Raw genomic sequence first — 17,289 nt, 5'->3', positions numbered from 1 at the left:
CTGAAATCAAAGCGCGTAGTGTGAAAGTCTCTTCGTGTCCCCCAAACACTTCTGTTCCCCACTTTTGCCCCTAGACTATACGGGATCGAAGGAAGAAATAAATGGAAAACAAAATAATCCAGTTTTTACAATTACCAAATGTAATTACTACTTGTTTACATAGCCATATATCTACATTTCAGTACGATAAATGAGGTCAATAACACGTTTTCATATACTTTCCACATCTTCTATATTTCAGTAACAATTAAAACTTACTGTAAACACTCCCAAAAGAGAAAAACTACTTCACGACAGAGAAAACTCAACAATTAAATGGCTGTGGCGATGTTATGGTACGACATTATTATAGTCGAGCGTTCGCATAAGATTCCAGCTGGATTTGGATGCGTTCGTGAGTCGCATACAAGCGTTCGTGGATTTACGCGGATTTCTCTGGTAGAGAACACGAAGGGACACGTATTACTCCAGATCATCCATTACATATATGAGTTGTCATCGTTCATGTCATACAAGCTAGGAGATAATGAAATATCAAGAATATTCAGAGAAAATATATTTTTCAATATTTTTAAATAAGTTATTTGCATATCTAAGTTGTCTTTAAATATTATTGATATTTTGTAACATTTCCTCCTTTTAAGTAAAGTTATGTGACTGCAAGGTTATTAATCTATGTTAAAATGTTTCTTGTAACTCTACAACACATTTATATCTTTATATTGTAATGCTCCTTATAAATTATGCAGAAAATATCAAAAAATATTTTAAGCCCCTTTCCTTCATCTTCATCAGTACACACGTCATTAATAGTACAAAATAATAAAACCAATCAATTAAATGTAAAAAATACGTTACAGCCTCAAAATACCTTTTAACAGGCGATTTTCCAAAAAAAAAATCCAAAACAACAGCCCGAAATCCGTTGGGCCCGTACCCCACCCGTCACTTCCATCAGCAGGACCTCCAACATGGCAGGTGCCGGAGAGTGGGAATTAGTGGTGAGAGGCTCGAAGAAGAGTAAAACGGTCGCAAATGGCAAACTCAACAAGGAAGAAAAGAGGCAGTTTATGGAGAAGGCGTTGCGGCTCACAGATACAGGTGAGAAATCCCGGACATTTGGTTGGAATTAGGTGTAAATATGTTTGTTGGCTTGAAAGTGAAAATCCTGTCTTACTATTTCCCTTTTATGTTTAAAGGTAGGTCTGGCTTTCCATATAGTATATAAGTAGCTTTACTGATTGATTTTGGGTTGTTGAAACATGATGAAGGAAGTCCTTTATACACAATTTCTTTACTATTGAAGAAATTGTCTTGAAAGTTATGAATAAATCAAGCTAACTTTTAAATTAGATTTAGCATATGTATGTCTGTCTTGCAGTCCCTTCATGTAGATCTCTTTCTGAGAAAGGCTTCAGCTAACACAGTTACCAACTGTATTGTAAATATGTAAATCTGTTGTCCTGGAAATGACCATATTGGCACCTTTTGTTACACCCAAGCCTTACTTAGGCCAAAATGATGGTATATGTTTAAGGGTTCATTTGCCCCTAACAATTATGAGAGGTGCTCTATAAAATTTTGAAAGAACTGTGGATGATGGAGGATACAAAATATGAAATCTGAGGTACGCCGATGATATAGTTTTAATTGCCAGCAGTATCACTGAACTACAACAACTACTAAATACAGTTAAAGAAGCAAGTGAAAAGGCTGGCTTGTTTCTTAATGCCAAGAAAACTAAGATCATGAAGATTCAAAGATAACCGGCAATGAACAATGATGAACATGTTACAATCAATGGAATGATTGTGGAAAATGTGAAAGAGTTCACTTATCTTGGAGCCGTTTTAACTAATACATATAATGATTCACCGGAGATAAAAAGAAGAATTGCCATTGCCAAAAACACCACAATTGCTCTCAATAACATCTGGAAAGACCGAAGCATTACCTTACAGACAAAGCTGAGGTTATTGAACTTATTAGTTTTCCCAATTGCATCATATGGTTCTGAGTGTTGGGTGCTGAAGTAGATAGACAAGAAAAAGATCAATAGTTTTGAAATGTGGTGTTACAGACGAGTACTGCGTATTAGCTGGACAGAGAAGAAGACGAATGATGAAGTGCTGAGAAAAATGAATTGTAAAGACCGGCTGTTGGACATCTTGAACAAAAGGAAATTAAAGTTTATTGGTCATGTGATGAGAAGTAAAAGTATTGAGAAAGACTTGCTGACAGGGATGGTGATAGGGAACAGAGGAAGAGGCAAACCAAAGACAAGACTGAGCGACAATATCAAAGATATTTGTGGGCTGTCGATGGTACAAGTGGAAAGAAAAGCGTAAGATCGAGTTTAGTGGCAAAGGATGGTGGAGAGGTCCACGGCTGCTCAAACATGAGCATACCGTTATTGATGATGATGAGGTTGTTATACATTGTTTTCGGTGTAGTTTGTTTTCCACAGCCGTTTAGTCCAAGGTAAGATTTGCCAGTTATGGACAGAATGACTGAAAATACGATTTTTCATCTATGGTAGCACCTTTGCAAGTCGTTAATGGGAAAGTTGTGCAACACATAATGCTTTGGTATACATTTACAGGAATATGTAATGACACTATAATAACAAAATAGAAAACTACACTCACTGATACAGAAAATAATCTGTATAGGCCAAAACTAACCTCAATAATTTAGAAAATGGGTCATGATAAATGCTGCGTGGGGAGTAAGTCCATGGCAATTGGGTGAGGGACTAAGGGGTGGAGTCTCCAGTGGGGAAATGCAGCAATCAGATGGAGGCCTGGGAGCAAAGCCCCTGGGTTAGGAAGGTTTTTGGCCCAGATGGCAATGTTTGTGGATTTCCTAGGAATGGCTTGTGTAGTAGGGACTTATTCTCAGAGAGGTACAGTCACTACATAGGCAATACCCAGTACTGTCCTTTATATCATTTGTGATGGAAAATAATAAGAGTGGATAATTGAAGGAAAGAATTGTTAGAAGTTTGGATGGCTGTGTGAAACTTAGAAATGAATGTGTTTTCATATCGTATAATTTTATAGTTATTGTTCCATAAGAGTAAGAAAACTATTATTAACAAGATTTTTTTTGTCTCAGGATGATAAAATTATGGTTCATAAAATTATTGGTAATTGTTTAGAATACCTACACATGACCGATCATGATGATAGTGATATCAATTGATTCCTCAACTACCCATATATGTAGGACCTTTCCAACAGAGCCCCTCTCCCCCAAACCCCACATTCTTGACCCTGATTGCAGGGAGGGTATGAAAAGTACCAAGGAAATTGTGGGGTAAAATACATCATTATATTGTCTGATGCAGATCCCTTCTTGGGGGTCTGCTGCCCCCAACCCCTGCCCTGGAAGACAAAAAATCCCTCATGTATTCATGGTAAGATAGAGCGCATAACCAACATGTCGAGGCGCCTGATGCTGAGTATGTCCTATGCTCTGTCCTACTCTACATATGTGGTGAATTCTTTGTTTTCCAGAGCAGGGGGCATAGCCCCTTGCATTTGACTATATAGCGGCTATTTCTATGTATGTTATTCATATTTTACCCAACAATTTCCCTGGTGCCATTCATGCCCTCCCCAGCTGTTGTGGTCAAGGTAGTGGGTATTATGGAGGATTTTGTGGCATAATCTCTCTATATATATGGGTAGTAGAGAGTGAGAGGAATCCATCAATACCACTTTCGTAATCGGTCATGCAGTGGTATTCTGAATATTTACCAAAATTTCTTGAATGACATTGGTCGAGAGATTTGCAGACTAGCCTTCACAAAATCCATTCAACAATCTAAGTTGCCGCGACTGGGTGTGCCCTTTGGGCACTGTCTGAGGGGATGGATTAAAAAACCCTTGAAAAAATTGTCTGCTCCTCATTATGTATGGCAAGATGGAGCTGAAACTCAATAGCACTGCATGGACTTAGGCTGTGAGCAACGCTTTCTGCAGTCTTTTCCCCCTATTCGTGGCATTACCATTTGTGTCTGCAGATTGTTTCTTGTACCAGTGACTACATTGTTCTCTATAAGGATATGATCTTCAATTTTTCCCTCACTTAGTGCATCTGGTATTTGGTATGCTTTCTTTGACTCTTCGTAGTAACAGAATATACATGCAAAGTAGTGCTTTGATACAGGGCTAACCATTGTGAGCTACTTATAAAATTTGGATTACAGCAAGAAATTTAAATGCTTATTAGAGGTACACAATGTGAGTACTACTTTTTCTTTTTATATTCTCTCTCTACTTTCACATGATCAGTAACACCAAATAGAATGAGAGTAAAATATTTCCTTCTAGGTATAACATGCATTGATCTGTATTTTTTTTTTTTTTTTTTTTTTTTTTTTTTTTTTTTTTTTTTTTCACACAGCTATCTATTCCTTGTTTCAGTTATTCACATTATGATGTGCATCAATCTGTTGTTATTTTCAGTCACAAATGATATTAATGAAAGTTGTCTACAGCTAACTGTTTATGAAGTGACTACACCCCCTGATATTAAGCAATTCCTGGAATCCACAAACATCCCCATATGAACCAAAAACCTTCTTAATCTGGGGCTTTGCACCCAGACCCCCACCCGATCACTGTGGACTTATTTTCTGCACTGCATTAATTGTAAACTAATTTCTTTATTTCTGACATTTTTCTTTACCTGTAAAGATTATTTCATGCTATAGTGAATGTAGTTTTTCCCTTTCTTTATGATAATAACATTATATTTTCTTGTAAATATATAATAAAGCATCACATGTTTCACAACTGTCTTACTGTCAACATGCGAAGGAAATACCATAAGTGAAAAGTCTTATTTTCTCTCATTCTATTCTTTACAGGCAGAGTTTACCCTGTACCAGACTGCTGTGTGAAATAGAAACTGTACCCATTGATCTCCTATACTTTAACTCATGATTTGTTAGAAGGCCAGAAAAAAGGTCACTGTGACCTGTAAAAAGTTATAAATGAGAATCATTATAATAACATGAGAAATGTGTTGAATGCATTTCGAGTATAGTTTCATCAGAAAAAATATTTATTCTCAATGAAGATAAAATTGAACACATCAGATACATCTCATGTTGTGTAGATATTAATTCTTACTCTTACCTTTTTCTACATTTGTTGCAATGAACATTGTTCATACTTTCAGTGAGTCAAAATATATTTCTAGTATATATTTTTATGGTTATTTCCATAAGCTTGTTTATCTGTTATAAAAGTGGGATGAATGAATATGTAAAGAAAGGGAAAGTCTGCAAAGTGCAAGAATTTGAAATAGAAGAAAGGTATAGAGTTAACAGCATACTAAGAATATGACCTTGCACTTGCACAGTAGCAGAAATTTTGTATTCTGAGATGAGGAAGGACCCAGTCAATACCAGTTCTAAACATATTTTAGTACACAGATCATGCATTAAATCTGTGGATGTGTTGAATGAAGTATCAAGTGTCAATCTTCTAACCACTGCCTATAATTTTGGTTATAGAGTGGTTAAGGATCTGATATTGGATCCTGCACTTGCAAGACAGCAAGCCTTGATGCAAGATTGGTTTGTGTACATGTGTGGGATCAGATTTCATGAAGAGGGATTCATTATTCCTGTTTTTCATTGGAAAAGGTCTTTGAAGGTTTGGGAATAGGATCATATTTGATAATCATAGAAAATAGTATCTTTTCTTATTTTGATGATTGTGCTCATAGGATTTAGATATAGCATTTAGAATGGTTATTTTCATTTCAAAGATATCTAAAATATTTAAAAATGCAAAAAGGAAGATTTATTTTATGTATTTTAGATCACAGAAGATATGAAATTTACTTGTTAAATTGATAAGTTTTGAAAAGTAAAGTAATGTGGGGAGTGGCATTCACAGACTATCAATCATGTTGTTGTTTTTATCAGTATGTATCTGTATTGTAAATCTAACTAAGGCACCTGCACCTGTATTTGTGTTTTTTTCCTTTTACTCCCTTCACTCTTGGAGGACCCATCAGGAATTGGGGGTTGATGCAGGAGGGGGAGATGCACCCACCTTCCTAACTCCCTCTCAGGGGAAGCCCTTGGATACCCTTCCCATGGGACATTTCCTACTGGGGGCAAGTTCTAACTAACTTCCCCTGGGATGTCTTCCTGTTGGGGGCAAGTTCCTGGACCCCCTCATTATGCCAAAATTCATGACAACACTCAAATAGTATATAAGTATAGTACAGTATTTTCTTCAAAATTTAATATGAAGTTAGTGTTCCCATAGTTACATCTAACACAAGAACAAGACATCACACTCAGTTCAGTTCACAACAAGAGTCAAAATTGTATTGTTAAAAATGCTGGTATTTTTACATTAGACAAATGACATTCAGCATATGCATATTTTACATTATTATTTTGTAGGATTTCATTGCATGATGAAGTGTAAAAAATGAATGTAAGAAAATACTTGAGAATGTTAAGTACATGTGAGTTACATCTACGAACACTAATCTATGATATTTTCATGAATGTGTGTAGTGTGGCCGTCTTAGTTAGTATAATTTCAGTTTATTATTGATGTATTATTGTACAATTAATATGAAGAATCCATTTTTCATAGCTTTTATATTTGTCTTTCCCACCAGTTTAAAAAAAATATTCAATTCCAGGACGAATTGAGCCAGCAAGAGAAGGGAAAGAAAATCGTAAACCTGCCTCACCAAAGGTAAAAAATGAACAGAAAAATGACCAGAAGAAGAAGAAGCCAGAGAAGAAAAGTAACAGCGTCCGTCAGCCTGGTACTTTGGAGGAAGCTATACGCAAGGTGAGGATGTGATTTTGGGCTTTGGTGAGCAGTGGATATGTTGTACAGGGCATCTCTGACTGTATTATTGCAAAGGGATGACTTATTTTGTTTGAGATCAATTTGGTAAGCTGATTTTTTCATAGCCTTCACTTTTAACATTTTTTAGTCTTTTTTGTTTTTTGTTTTTCTCCCACAATGATAAAGATCATATATGTTTGCATGTATGAGAACTAGTAACTTAACTGTTTTTTCATTTATATGTGTTTTTAAGAATAATCACCAGGCATACTTTATCAGGTAACAGTTTAGAAGACACCTGCAGCTGCTTTCAAAAATAAACATATTTTCTATCCAAATCTGCTTGAAAAGTCCTGTAATCTGTGATGGATGGCCCATGGTGTGAAATCCAGTACAAAAATATTTCTTATCAAGCAAGCCTTGCTGCAGCAATTCCTTCAAGCCTCATGCTCAAGCAAAGACAAACAAACCTCAATTATGTACATTCTGGCAAAATATACCAGGTGGTTTTTCATAAGCTCACCCTAGGGAACCATTGGTGTTCTCTTGTTTGTCCTCAAGATGATAGCTGGAATGAAAATAGATCCTCTAAGGGTTTCAAATTTGATACATCTGGTTTATAGAAAAATATTTATTTCTCCCTTATACTCCAAACCACTCTTTGTAAAATTGGAATTTTGCATTGCCAGTGATTAATAAGTAAAATGTAGTCTGTAGAAAAAATAAATTGGCCATCCAAGGCTGCATTAACCTGTTGCATCTAAGTAATGTGGATGTCTTCTCATGGGGGTGGGGTCTTTTTGTTTTTCTTTTCCTGTCCCCACATCTGTATTTAACATTTGTTATGCTGTATCATGATGGTAAATAAACTGTTTTCCTTGCACAGACTCCATATCTCTTTGGGGAGTCTTCAAGTCCATGGAATAATAATTAGTATCATTTTGTTATTTGTGTAATTTGTTTATATTTTCATATTATTCAGTTTTCTATAAAACATTCTGCACTATTGGTCATGGTGGGCAGGAATAGAGCCTGAACATGGAAATAGTGTCTTTGGAGTCACTCATTTACCAGATGAAATAATTTAAGAACCCCTTCCTAAATCCCCACTGAGTCAAATCTTCATCCAAGAACTTTGTGCAACTTATTTTCATGGAGGCACATTCCCTTCACCTCAGCCGGCAGCCCAAATTTTCCATGAGGTGATGGTTTCATCACCAAGATTCAGTAGGTATTGTTAATAACAATTCTGTAATTATAATGTCAATAATAAATTGACTCCTTGGTGGCTGAGCACTTGTGCAAACAAAATTCACAAGTTCACTACAGTAGGTAGTGTATATATACTCAGTGCCAATGGGCGAATTGATCAGCAATTAAGCTATATTGCCTTTTATTTAAAGATGCCATAGTTCCAAGTGCATATTGATGCATCTGCAAATAACTATAGTATATCTCACAATCTGTCTCTCTTATCTATCTGGCTATATAGCTATATAAGATATAGGACTTTTACAGTGTTTACATTTTGAAATATTTATTTTAGTTAATAGTTATTTTTCAATATTTTTTCTTCAGCTGAATGTAGCAGAAATGCAGAACCTTCTTGATGTTGTTACTGCAAGATTCTTGGATACTCCACTGATTTGGCTGAAGGATTTAGCTTCCTATTTGAATGTTCGCATAAACCCAGTGCATATGCCAGATCCAACATTCAAGGGGAAGCCAGATTCGTATCCCACTTCACTTGTGTCTTCCCAAGTCAAAAAGGTAAGACCTCATAGTGCATCCATAGTCTTGCTTAGATACAGACACTGCAGCCAAGCATCTTTTTTTATATGAATTATGACAATACTTATAATTGACATATGTCATGTCTAGACAAACTCATTTTCATTGTTTGTCTTTCTCACTCTTTCATAGTGAGTCTCTCACTTTCTTATGCTTTTTTTTTTTTTTTTTTTTTTTTTTTTTTTTTTTTTTTTCCATGAATATTAAAAACTTTTATTCTGGTATATTTGCTTTACCAAAAGTAAGCCAAATTAAGTTATTGTAGAATCATGTTGAAGGAAAATAAATAGACAAAGCCTTTTCTTGATAGTTGTATTCTTTGTTCTACAGCTGTTGCTACAGACCCTCTCCGGTTGCAATGACAAGGTGCTTGCAGCATTCCACAAACACTGTGTAACATCCATGGTGCAAGAACAAGTGAAGGGGTTAAGTGTGGCTGGATACAAAGTTTTCATTCAGGTAATTTTAACTATATAACTTGAACACAAATACTTAAAATTGCAAACAAGTTGAGTTGATTCTCAGAGGACATGCTAACTTTTAAGAAAAAAAAAAAATACTGTAAACCATCAGTTTTTCAGTGTAATAAAAGCTGAGGGAATTTCTTGTTTTATAATGAAAAGAAATGAGGGATAATTTCAGGGTTTGAAAGATGTCCTGTAATGAAGTGTAAAATTCTAAAATGTTTTATTTGGGAATTCTTTAACCTACTAATACCGGCAGGACATGTGTACGTGTTGTATCCACACCCATAGTGATTTTAGTTTATTCATTTTGTTTACACATAGCTGGTTCTATAAGTCACCAAAGAGTCAGTTACTAAGCCTACCTGATCTTGCCTATTTACTCTATTCCTTGAATTAATTGAATCCTTAGTTGCCAAGTGTATGTGTAAACAAAATTTATAAAACAAAACTAAAGTGGTGAGTGCATGTACTGCACTAATGTGTTAAAAAAGGATTTTTTGTACATCTAAAAATTTAAGTAAAATAAAGAGTTTTCACCCTTTCCAACAGATCATGTCAATGCACCGTCCACATGTATGTGTGATGAACTTGCCAGCATATTGTGAGTTGCGTCAGAGTTTTCAGTCCCAAACACCCACTTGCCTCTCCTTACTCTGGGCTATTGGACAGGCAGGGATCAATGACTTCAATGTTGGTTTAAAAGGTAATTGCTAATTAAATTTTTTATCCATTTGCTGCTATTGATCTTTAAAAGTTTATGTTCATTGGTATGTCTATAGAAATTCTAAAAATCAAAATATCATTGTTATTTCAGTATGGCTTGAGATGATGGTGCCGATTATTGGTTTGAAGAACTACTCCTCATTTGTGGTAGACTATGGGAGTAGTGTGTTTGGGGGAGGAGGTGGTGGCGATGGCGAAGACAGTACAAAAGTCTTGGGGGTGCGAGAGTTTTTCTCCATTCTAGACTTCACATGGTGCAACTCAGGGTCACTATCAAAACCAATCCAAAGACAACTTTTTGCTCTCTATCCAAAAGTGAAGGTAATTATGCATTTACAAATTATTTGCTCCAAGTCTGTAGTATATATTTGTGAGGAACATGAAGATAGAATGGGAAATAAAAAGATGACAACATATATTTCTGTGCATGTATTCTTTTTGTAAATACTCAAGTGAACTATTCACATGCACAGTAGTTTACACTCCTTGGAAATTATTTAGGAATGAGTGAAGTAGGTGTAAATTTACATTTGAAGTGCAGGTATTATTGGTATGCTTTTACATGAATTTTACATGATCCAGTGGTGAATTGAAAAACTTAATTTTCAGACCACTGCCTTTAGCTCACGTCCAGAAGTAACTCTTCGCAATTTCTTCCCCTCCTTCTTGCGACGACTCGATCCAAGTGCACCACATCTGTTAAGAGTAGAGGTTAGTTCTTTAGCCTTCTAGATTTTTCTGTATTTCAGAAAACAGTGTTTAGTATCTTGTTGTATTTGGGTCACTATGTGGAATAATAGTAGTTGATTGCTTTTTTAGTCTGGAGATTAATATTGTTCGTGATAGATCTAATTTATTTATTTATCTTTATTTTTTTATTCATTATTTTTATTATTTTCTTTTTGTTTAAATATACTTATTTCCTCTACACAGTTGCTAACCTGCTTGGTTCAGTGCCTGACACAGGACCCACATTGCTGGAAAACTTGGTCACAGATGTACCTCAAGCATCTGCCTCAGTCTGCCCTGCTACTCGTCCATTTAGGTATAGAAAAGCAAATATGTTTGTGTGTGGTATATATATAAATGTTGACATTAGGTCAAGTTTATATTTATTGCCTTGTAATTTTTTTTATTTGCTATATAAGTCTAAATTAATGGTTATGATAAATGAATTACAGGTAAAGAATGGAAGATTTTAAGTCAGAGTTTGCGTATCAAGAGACAAGAGGTACTAGAAACGATAGAAGGTTTTGCAGCTGCAAATGAAAAAATGTTACAAAAAGCATCTGCAGTAGCTGGAACTAGAGAAGCTAGTAAAGCAACAAAGGTAAGGTGTCTCTTTTCATAAATCAAAAGATAACGTCTATTATGTTAGAGCAACATCTAAAAGGAAATCTCTAATTTTAATTCACTAATATATTATAATTATTTTTAAAATTTACCTCCATTTTGCATATATATTTGGGAGTGTAAAGCAAAAGCTTAATAAGTAAATGTACTATGTATGTAAGATATATGAGGAAGTAACAAGGAAAAGATAATGTGGCTTCCCTGTATGTATGGCTTCACTAGTGTCTTAATCTTCCATACAAGAAGTGAGTGGATAGTATTGATGGTTTTGTGCGCAGATGCAGACAAGAGACACTGGTGTACATTTATCAAAATTTACAACACAATATGAAATTTGATAATTAGTGTCAGTTGCATATGAACAAGTCTTTTTGAAGCCCTTTCATCATGTATACAAAGATATGTGGATATACAGCTCTTGATCATAAAGGAAGAATGCGGCATGCTTCTGTACCCTTATCAAGATCACCCAGTCCCATAGTTAATGCTAAGCAATATGAGTCAGAAGAAGTGCCATTGAGATATTCATATGTACGCGCCTCTAATTCATTCCACCGCTATGGAAGAAGTCGGAGGAGAAATTCCTCATGGGAACATAGAAGAAGACAGAGTAAAAATGCTTCAACTGAAGATAGTTCTTTAAGCAGCAAGGAAGATCTGTTGGATTACCATGCTAACTCTCTTCAAAAGGGAAAATTTTGTAGAAGTGGTTCAGACATTTGGAAGTTAAGGAGTGGGTGTAGCAGTTCAGAGGATTTGTTGAATGATGAATATGATGTCAGTGATGGTATAGTTAGCAGTGGAATACCAGAAACAGATGGCAGTGTCTTCAGCAGTCAGGAGGATCTCCTTGAACCTCAGATTAAATGCTCTGCAAATGTATTTAAATTTGTACGTAGCTCTACCTCTGGAAAAGGCAGCAGCAGCAGCAGTAAGTTTTCCACTGGGGAAGGAAAGAAATATTTAAGCATTGAAAAAAGAAATGTACTTCACAAAAGAAAGTGCATGAAACCTTCTGATATGGTTTCAAAGAATGAAGTAGACAGTTTAAAACAAACACCTGCTTCACAAACACCAGATTCAATGTGTCCAACAGATCTGAGTTCAGAATTAGCAGAGTTATCACCGATCAAACTAAAAGTTCAGAAAGCTGTTGTGTTCACAGTTCAACGTTTGGTGAATCACCTCAGCCATGTTTGTGATCAGGTAGAAGTGATCAGTAATAAATGTGAAATCTTGCAGGACACATTTAGAGCTCTTGAATGCGAACAGCATATTCTTAGCATAAAAATCAGTGATTTAGAGTCGCAGTTTGAAGAGAAGATCTTATCTGGCTCAAATGTAGGGAAACCACAATCATCGTCAGATGTTTTAAAGCAAAACAAATATAATAATGAAAGTGAGAATCAGTCGCAAGATTTGATTTTTGATGAAAAGTTGAAGCATGCGGAAAGTAATGTCTTGGCCAAAAAGTCTGTTTTTGCTATACTGACTGAAATCATCATAAAGGGTATGCCCTTCAAAATATCTGCGGTGAGTTTCTTTCAATATAGGTTAATTCACATGTCTGCTATGATGTAGCTAATAGACAGTGGTTTGTGGGAAGTTCAAAATGCTTTTTTCTGGTGTAACCATGCATTATATATTTAAATATATGAACTTGAAATGGTCTTTATGATTTTCATTTTGTGTGAAATTGATAAGATGGTGTATATAAATAGTCTTTATGATTTTCATTTTTTGTGAAATTAAGTAAGTAGACATTTACCCGAGAATTAGAGTGTTCTGAAAACTGTTATTTTGTGAGAGTATGAGGCTTATTATATAATTCATTTTGTGTGGGTAGCTAGGTGCAACACCTCATACCTCCACTCATGCAGGTGGGTAGGTGGTCCTGTTTTGTATACCTAGAATGACAGTGTCCTCAGTCTGCTGTCTAGACTTTTTTTATTATGTAATTTTCCATAGTATATAGAGTTTCTGGTTTTAGTTTGGAGTTTGATTGCACTTATTACATGTTTAATGTACTCATTCTGGTTTATGTGTATTTTGAATTTTCAGATATCTTTATAAAATATATTTCTCTGCTTGCAAAGCAGATTGTGCCTGTAGACTCTTATGCTAGAACTAGTAGGTGATATTTAGGTTTCTGAAATGTATTTTTATATTGTTAAAGTTCTAATGAAGTAATGTAATGAAATTTCAGTTTTTGCTGGAGGAAATGAAGGTTGCAAAAAAGAAAACATCCCGACCATATATGGCAAAGCTTTTGGTTATACTTCTTGTAACAGTCATTGTCTGGGATATAAGAAGTGCAGGGTCTTTTTATGGTAAGTTGCCTTTATTTTTGCAAGATAATTTTATACACTTTTGCATATATTTGTGTTCAAGCAGATCACATGTACCCATAAACATTAATGTTATGCCTGATATATACATAACATACACCAGTTTGTATGCCACACAAATATTTTCAAACATACACAAAATATATAGGCATGTGCATTTACTGTACCAAAAAATACAGTATATCATTGCTATTCTGAATAATAGAATATTAAATAGAATTATACATAAACCTTAATGTCAATGTTTATATTTATTTAAGAAATTTGTAGATTTATATAATAATTTAATGTTTACATGTATTTATCTTGCTAACTTTTATCAGGATCAAAGCTTGGCCAGGTATTTGAGAAGCTTGGACTTGTGCCATATATTGAGGTTGTTGGAAGAACACTGAAAAAGTCGTTTATTCAGTCGTACAAGTGAGTATTTTAAATTTTCATTATTTTCTTTCTTTTCAATGAAAGTATAAAGTGACTAAATATTAGAATCAGTCATTACTAATCATTACTTTTTTCTTCTCTTTTAATTTTTTTTTTTTTCTTTTTCTTCTGTTTTCTTCTTTTTTTCTTTTCTTACCTTTTTGTTTTTCTTTTCTACTTTTCTTTCTTTTCTATTTCCTCTTTTATTTTGATTATTCTCTTTTTCTCTTTTTTTTTGTGTTTTTTCTTCTTTTCTTTGTTTCTCTTCCATTTTATTTCATATTCCTTATTTCCTCATCTTTTGCTTTTTCGTCACTGTTTTCTTTTTCCTCTTTCTTTTTTCTTCTTCTTCTTAATTTTCTTTTTTTCCTTCTCCTTTTATTATTTTCATAATAATAATATTATTATTATTATTATTATTATTATTATTAAAAGACATGAATGATAAATTTTAATTACTTGCTCTTCATTTTATCACAGATGATAAAAATGTGAATTCCCGAGGAAGCCAGTACCCATAATTGCATAATAAGTCAGTAAATTTAATCATTATTCTCTCATTTTGCAGATGGTGTATACTAAACATTCCACTATACTATAGTCGTGGATGTGAACTGGCTGGGCCATACTTACTGCTGGTTCTAGCCAAAGCAGAGGCAGTGTGGGGCTATATAATGAGTGGAGTTGAGTCTACTTCAGAGTACATCCCTGTCATTAAAACAAAAGTGAGTCTGATATAATAGGTAATAATTGTTTCAAAATATAATCTGAGAGTTTTTTAGATAACTCGTTTGTTGTATAAGTCTAGTGAATAGATTTGCTTTCCACTTTTTTCATCAGGAATCGGTAACATGGAAAAATCAAATTTTCTCATCCTTTATATCTGCCTTGTTTAACTGATTTATTTATTTGCTGACTTTTTTTCCACCCATTTCTGTTATAGTTGGATACTGCCATCCCTGGATTGAGTGAGTCTGTAATCTACTATGGGAGTGCTGGTGTTGATGGTGTCTGCTCGATTGCATCTTCCGTTGGAAATACTGCTAGACCCTACTTGCTAAATATTCAGGAATTTATGATGTCACGAGTATTTGTGTAAGTATTTTTTAGGTTAATTTTTGTTCTCCTTTCACAATATCCTTTCCAATGTTATTCTACTCTCTTTTATTTTGCTGCTCCTCCATCTCCTCTAGTTATTTCTATTTATTAACTATTTTGTCTCTGCTGTGAGACGATTTGTTCCTTCATGAAACCTAGTATATGTAATATTTGGATATCATAATTAATTTACATACAGTATAATGGTTTTCCTTTTCATTGCAGAGGCCCCTTAGCCCCAGAAAATCTATACCAGTATGTTGTTGGAGCTTTTGACAAAGTGTCAGAAGTCATTCTCAGAGTCCATACAAACCTTCTCATGGCTTTAGATGATAAAGCGCATGTTAGTGGTAAGACTGTGTAACAATTTAGTAAGTGGATTGTAAATGAGAAAGTTGTAGGGCTATAAATTTATTAATGGGTTTTGGGATACCGTTAAATATTTTTGGTGTAATGCTTTTGGTTAGTGAAGAAAATCTGGGCCTCTGTTATTTATAGAGGGTCACACTTGACAGGGGTATCATATTACAGTTAATTCGAAATTTGGTGCCAGTAAGGTGCATATTAAGAATCAAGTACTTTTTTGAGATGAGTTTCTGATATATTTTTTAAGTGTATGCTGCCAGAACCTCTATGCTGGTGGATATATTTTTTGGTTCATAAACAGCATTGGTTACAATCCTTACAATCCATTATATCTTTTGAAAGTGACTTGTGCCTTATTGTTACCATTTGATATTTACATATTTATTGCCATATTATATGTATTGATGTATTTAAACTCATTTGCATAAGGTAGGTAATTTAAAATATTAGTTCATGTAGTGTTATTGGCACCTAGTACACTTCAGTGGTCACTTTATGGAAGAACAATAAGATCACTATGGAAGATGTGTAAATACATTTTTAGGTGTGAAGCAAATTATTATTTTTATCAGTAATATGAGTATGTTCTTACAGGAAATTAAGTATGACAGATTTTGATATGAAACTATTCATAAACAATTTCATTGTGTAATTTGTTGACACTTGCTCAATACTGTTTCATACATGTCACACTTTATTAGTGGAATGATCAGTTTTGTTGTGTCAGAAAAAAAGAAAAAAAAATTTACATGGAGTTGTGAATAACTGTACTGGTTTAGTTGGGATTTTGTGTAGATGAACACCAATGCTTTTTGAAGAGAAGATTTGTGATGTTAAACTTCATTATCCCATGCTATTCTAGAAGCGGTAAGAGATAAGAAGGGAATTTCAGGATCTGGTTTAATCTGATGTTTTGTAAGTTGGTTTCTTGATCTCATTTCCATGCCTTCTTTACTGCTTCAATTGAAAATAACAATAATAATAAAAAAAACATTTTTGTAATATTCTGTACACCATAAGACAAATAAATTTCTTTCTCCCAAACACAAGTTTATCTTTACTGTCTTGAAAGAGCCTGATATATATTTTCTGAAAATGTTATTTTTATTTAAATATAATGAATATCATGGATAAAAAAACCCACCTAGCCTGTAAGAATAAAGAATTAAATAATTTTCTCTATCATATAGTTTCATTATTCCTGAAGTACAAGAAAAGTACTTGTAAGTTAATCATTAGAGGAAAGAATTAAAATTGTGTTGAATTTAGCATTGATACTGTTACTAAGGAATAATATCTTATTCAGCATTTCAGAAGAAATAATTTAAATTATCAATAGTACATATACAGTAACAGTATAAAAGTATACAAGACTTTAGTGTAGTCTATGATTATCTTTAAAGAAATAAACAACCATGTACCAATTCCAGAAGTCCCCCTCTCTACCCTTTTCACTACCATATTACCCTCTAGTACTGTTCAACCTGTAACTTTACCCTAATCATCAACTCTTTCCTTACCCTTCCCCCCCAATCCCTTGCCCGTTGTTGTTGTGGGGGGGCTTAGGAGGCGGAGACTGGGACCCAATGATGGGGAACTCCCCAACCTTGGGACTCAGCCCTCGACTCAACTAATTTTGCATGGTATTTTTTTCCTTCCCACTTTTTGTTTCTGTCCCTTCACCAAACCCTTCTGCTATCCACCTCCTAAGGTGTGAGAGCCGTGCTAAAAGGATGAAAGGCTGACTTTGTGCCAGTCCTGAACGGCCTGAGGGAGCCATGGGCATGGTATTCCCCTGATTTAGTTACCTAGCCCTTACCCCTCAAGGGGACCCTGTTTTTATCCCCAACATAACCCAGGTTTACCATGGCCAGTAATGAAAACATA

At 34.5% G+C, this 17,289-nt stretch overlaps 2 protein-coding genes across 2 annotated transcripts in view; one reads left to right on the top strand and one right to left on the bottom strand.

Moving 5' to 3' along the window:
- The window catches only part of LOC119592590 (pre-mRNA-splicing factor SLU7-like), a 4,932-nt gene extending 4,528 nt beyond the window's left edge, over positions 1–404 (bottom strand). Inside the window, exon 1 of the mRNA XM_037941472.1 lies at positions 259–404. The gene's annotated coding sequence lies outside the window, so the exon portion shown is untranslated. The remainder of the gene's footprint in view (positions 1–258) is intronic.
- Positions 405–928: 524 nt separating this feature from the next.
- On the top strand, positions 929–16,451 carry LOC119592579 (transmembrane protein 214-like). Its single transcript, XM_037941461.1, has 14 exons — positions 929–1,101; positions 6,682–6,836; positions 8,415–8,606; positions 8,958–9,086; positions 9,644–9,797; positions 9,909–10,138; positions 10,427–10,528; positions 10,751–10,862; positions 10,999–11,147; positions 13,377–13,500; positions 13,842–13,938; positions 14,507–14,663; positions 14,882–15,033; positions 15,262–16,451. Exons 1-14 carry the CDS (start codon positions 972–974, stop codon positions 15,398–15,400), a joined length of 2,022 nt encoding a protein of 673 aa, XP_037797389.1. The 5' UTR covers positions 929–971; the 3' UTR covers positions 15,401–16,451.
- Positions 16,452–17,289: the final 838 nt, after the last annotated feature.

The sequence above is a fragment of the Penaeus monodon genome, chromosome 3 (genome assembly GCF_015228065.2).
Source record: "Penaeus monodon isolate SGIC_2016 chromosome 3, NSTDA_Pmon_1, whole genome shotgun sequence".
Taxonomy (NCBI): domain Eukaryota; kingdom Metazoa; phylum Arthropoda; class Malacostraca; order Decapoda; family Penaeidae; genus Penaeus; species Penaeus monodon.
The sequence above is the reverse complement of the archived record's forward strand: the minus strand, read 5'-3'. Positions and strand labels throughout refer to the sequence as shown.

Bases quoted from the DNA above. Each gene is read 5' to 3' on its own strand.
- LOC119592579 (XM_037941461.1), top strand. From the start codon at position 972: ATGGCAGGTGCCGGAGAGTGGGAATTAGTGGTGAGAGGCTCGAAGAAG. The intron at 9,087-9,643 runs GTAATTTTAACT...CCTTTCCAACAG, and splicing joins GATACAAAGTTTTCATTCAG to ATCATGTCAATGCACCGTCC. The intron at 14,664-14,881 runs GTGAGTCTGATA...TTTCTGTTATAG, and splicing joins TCCCTGTCATTAAAACAAAA to TTGGATACTGCCATCCCTGG.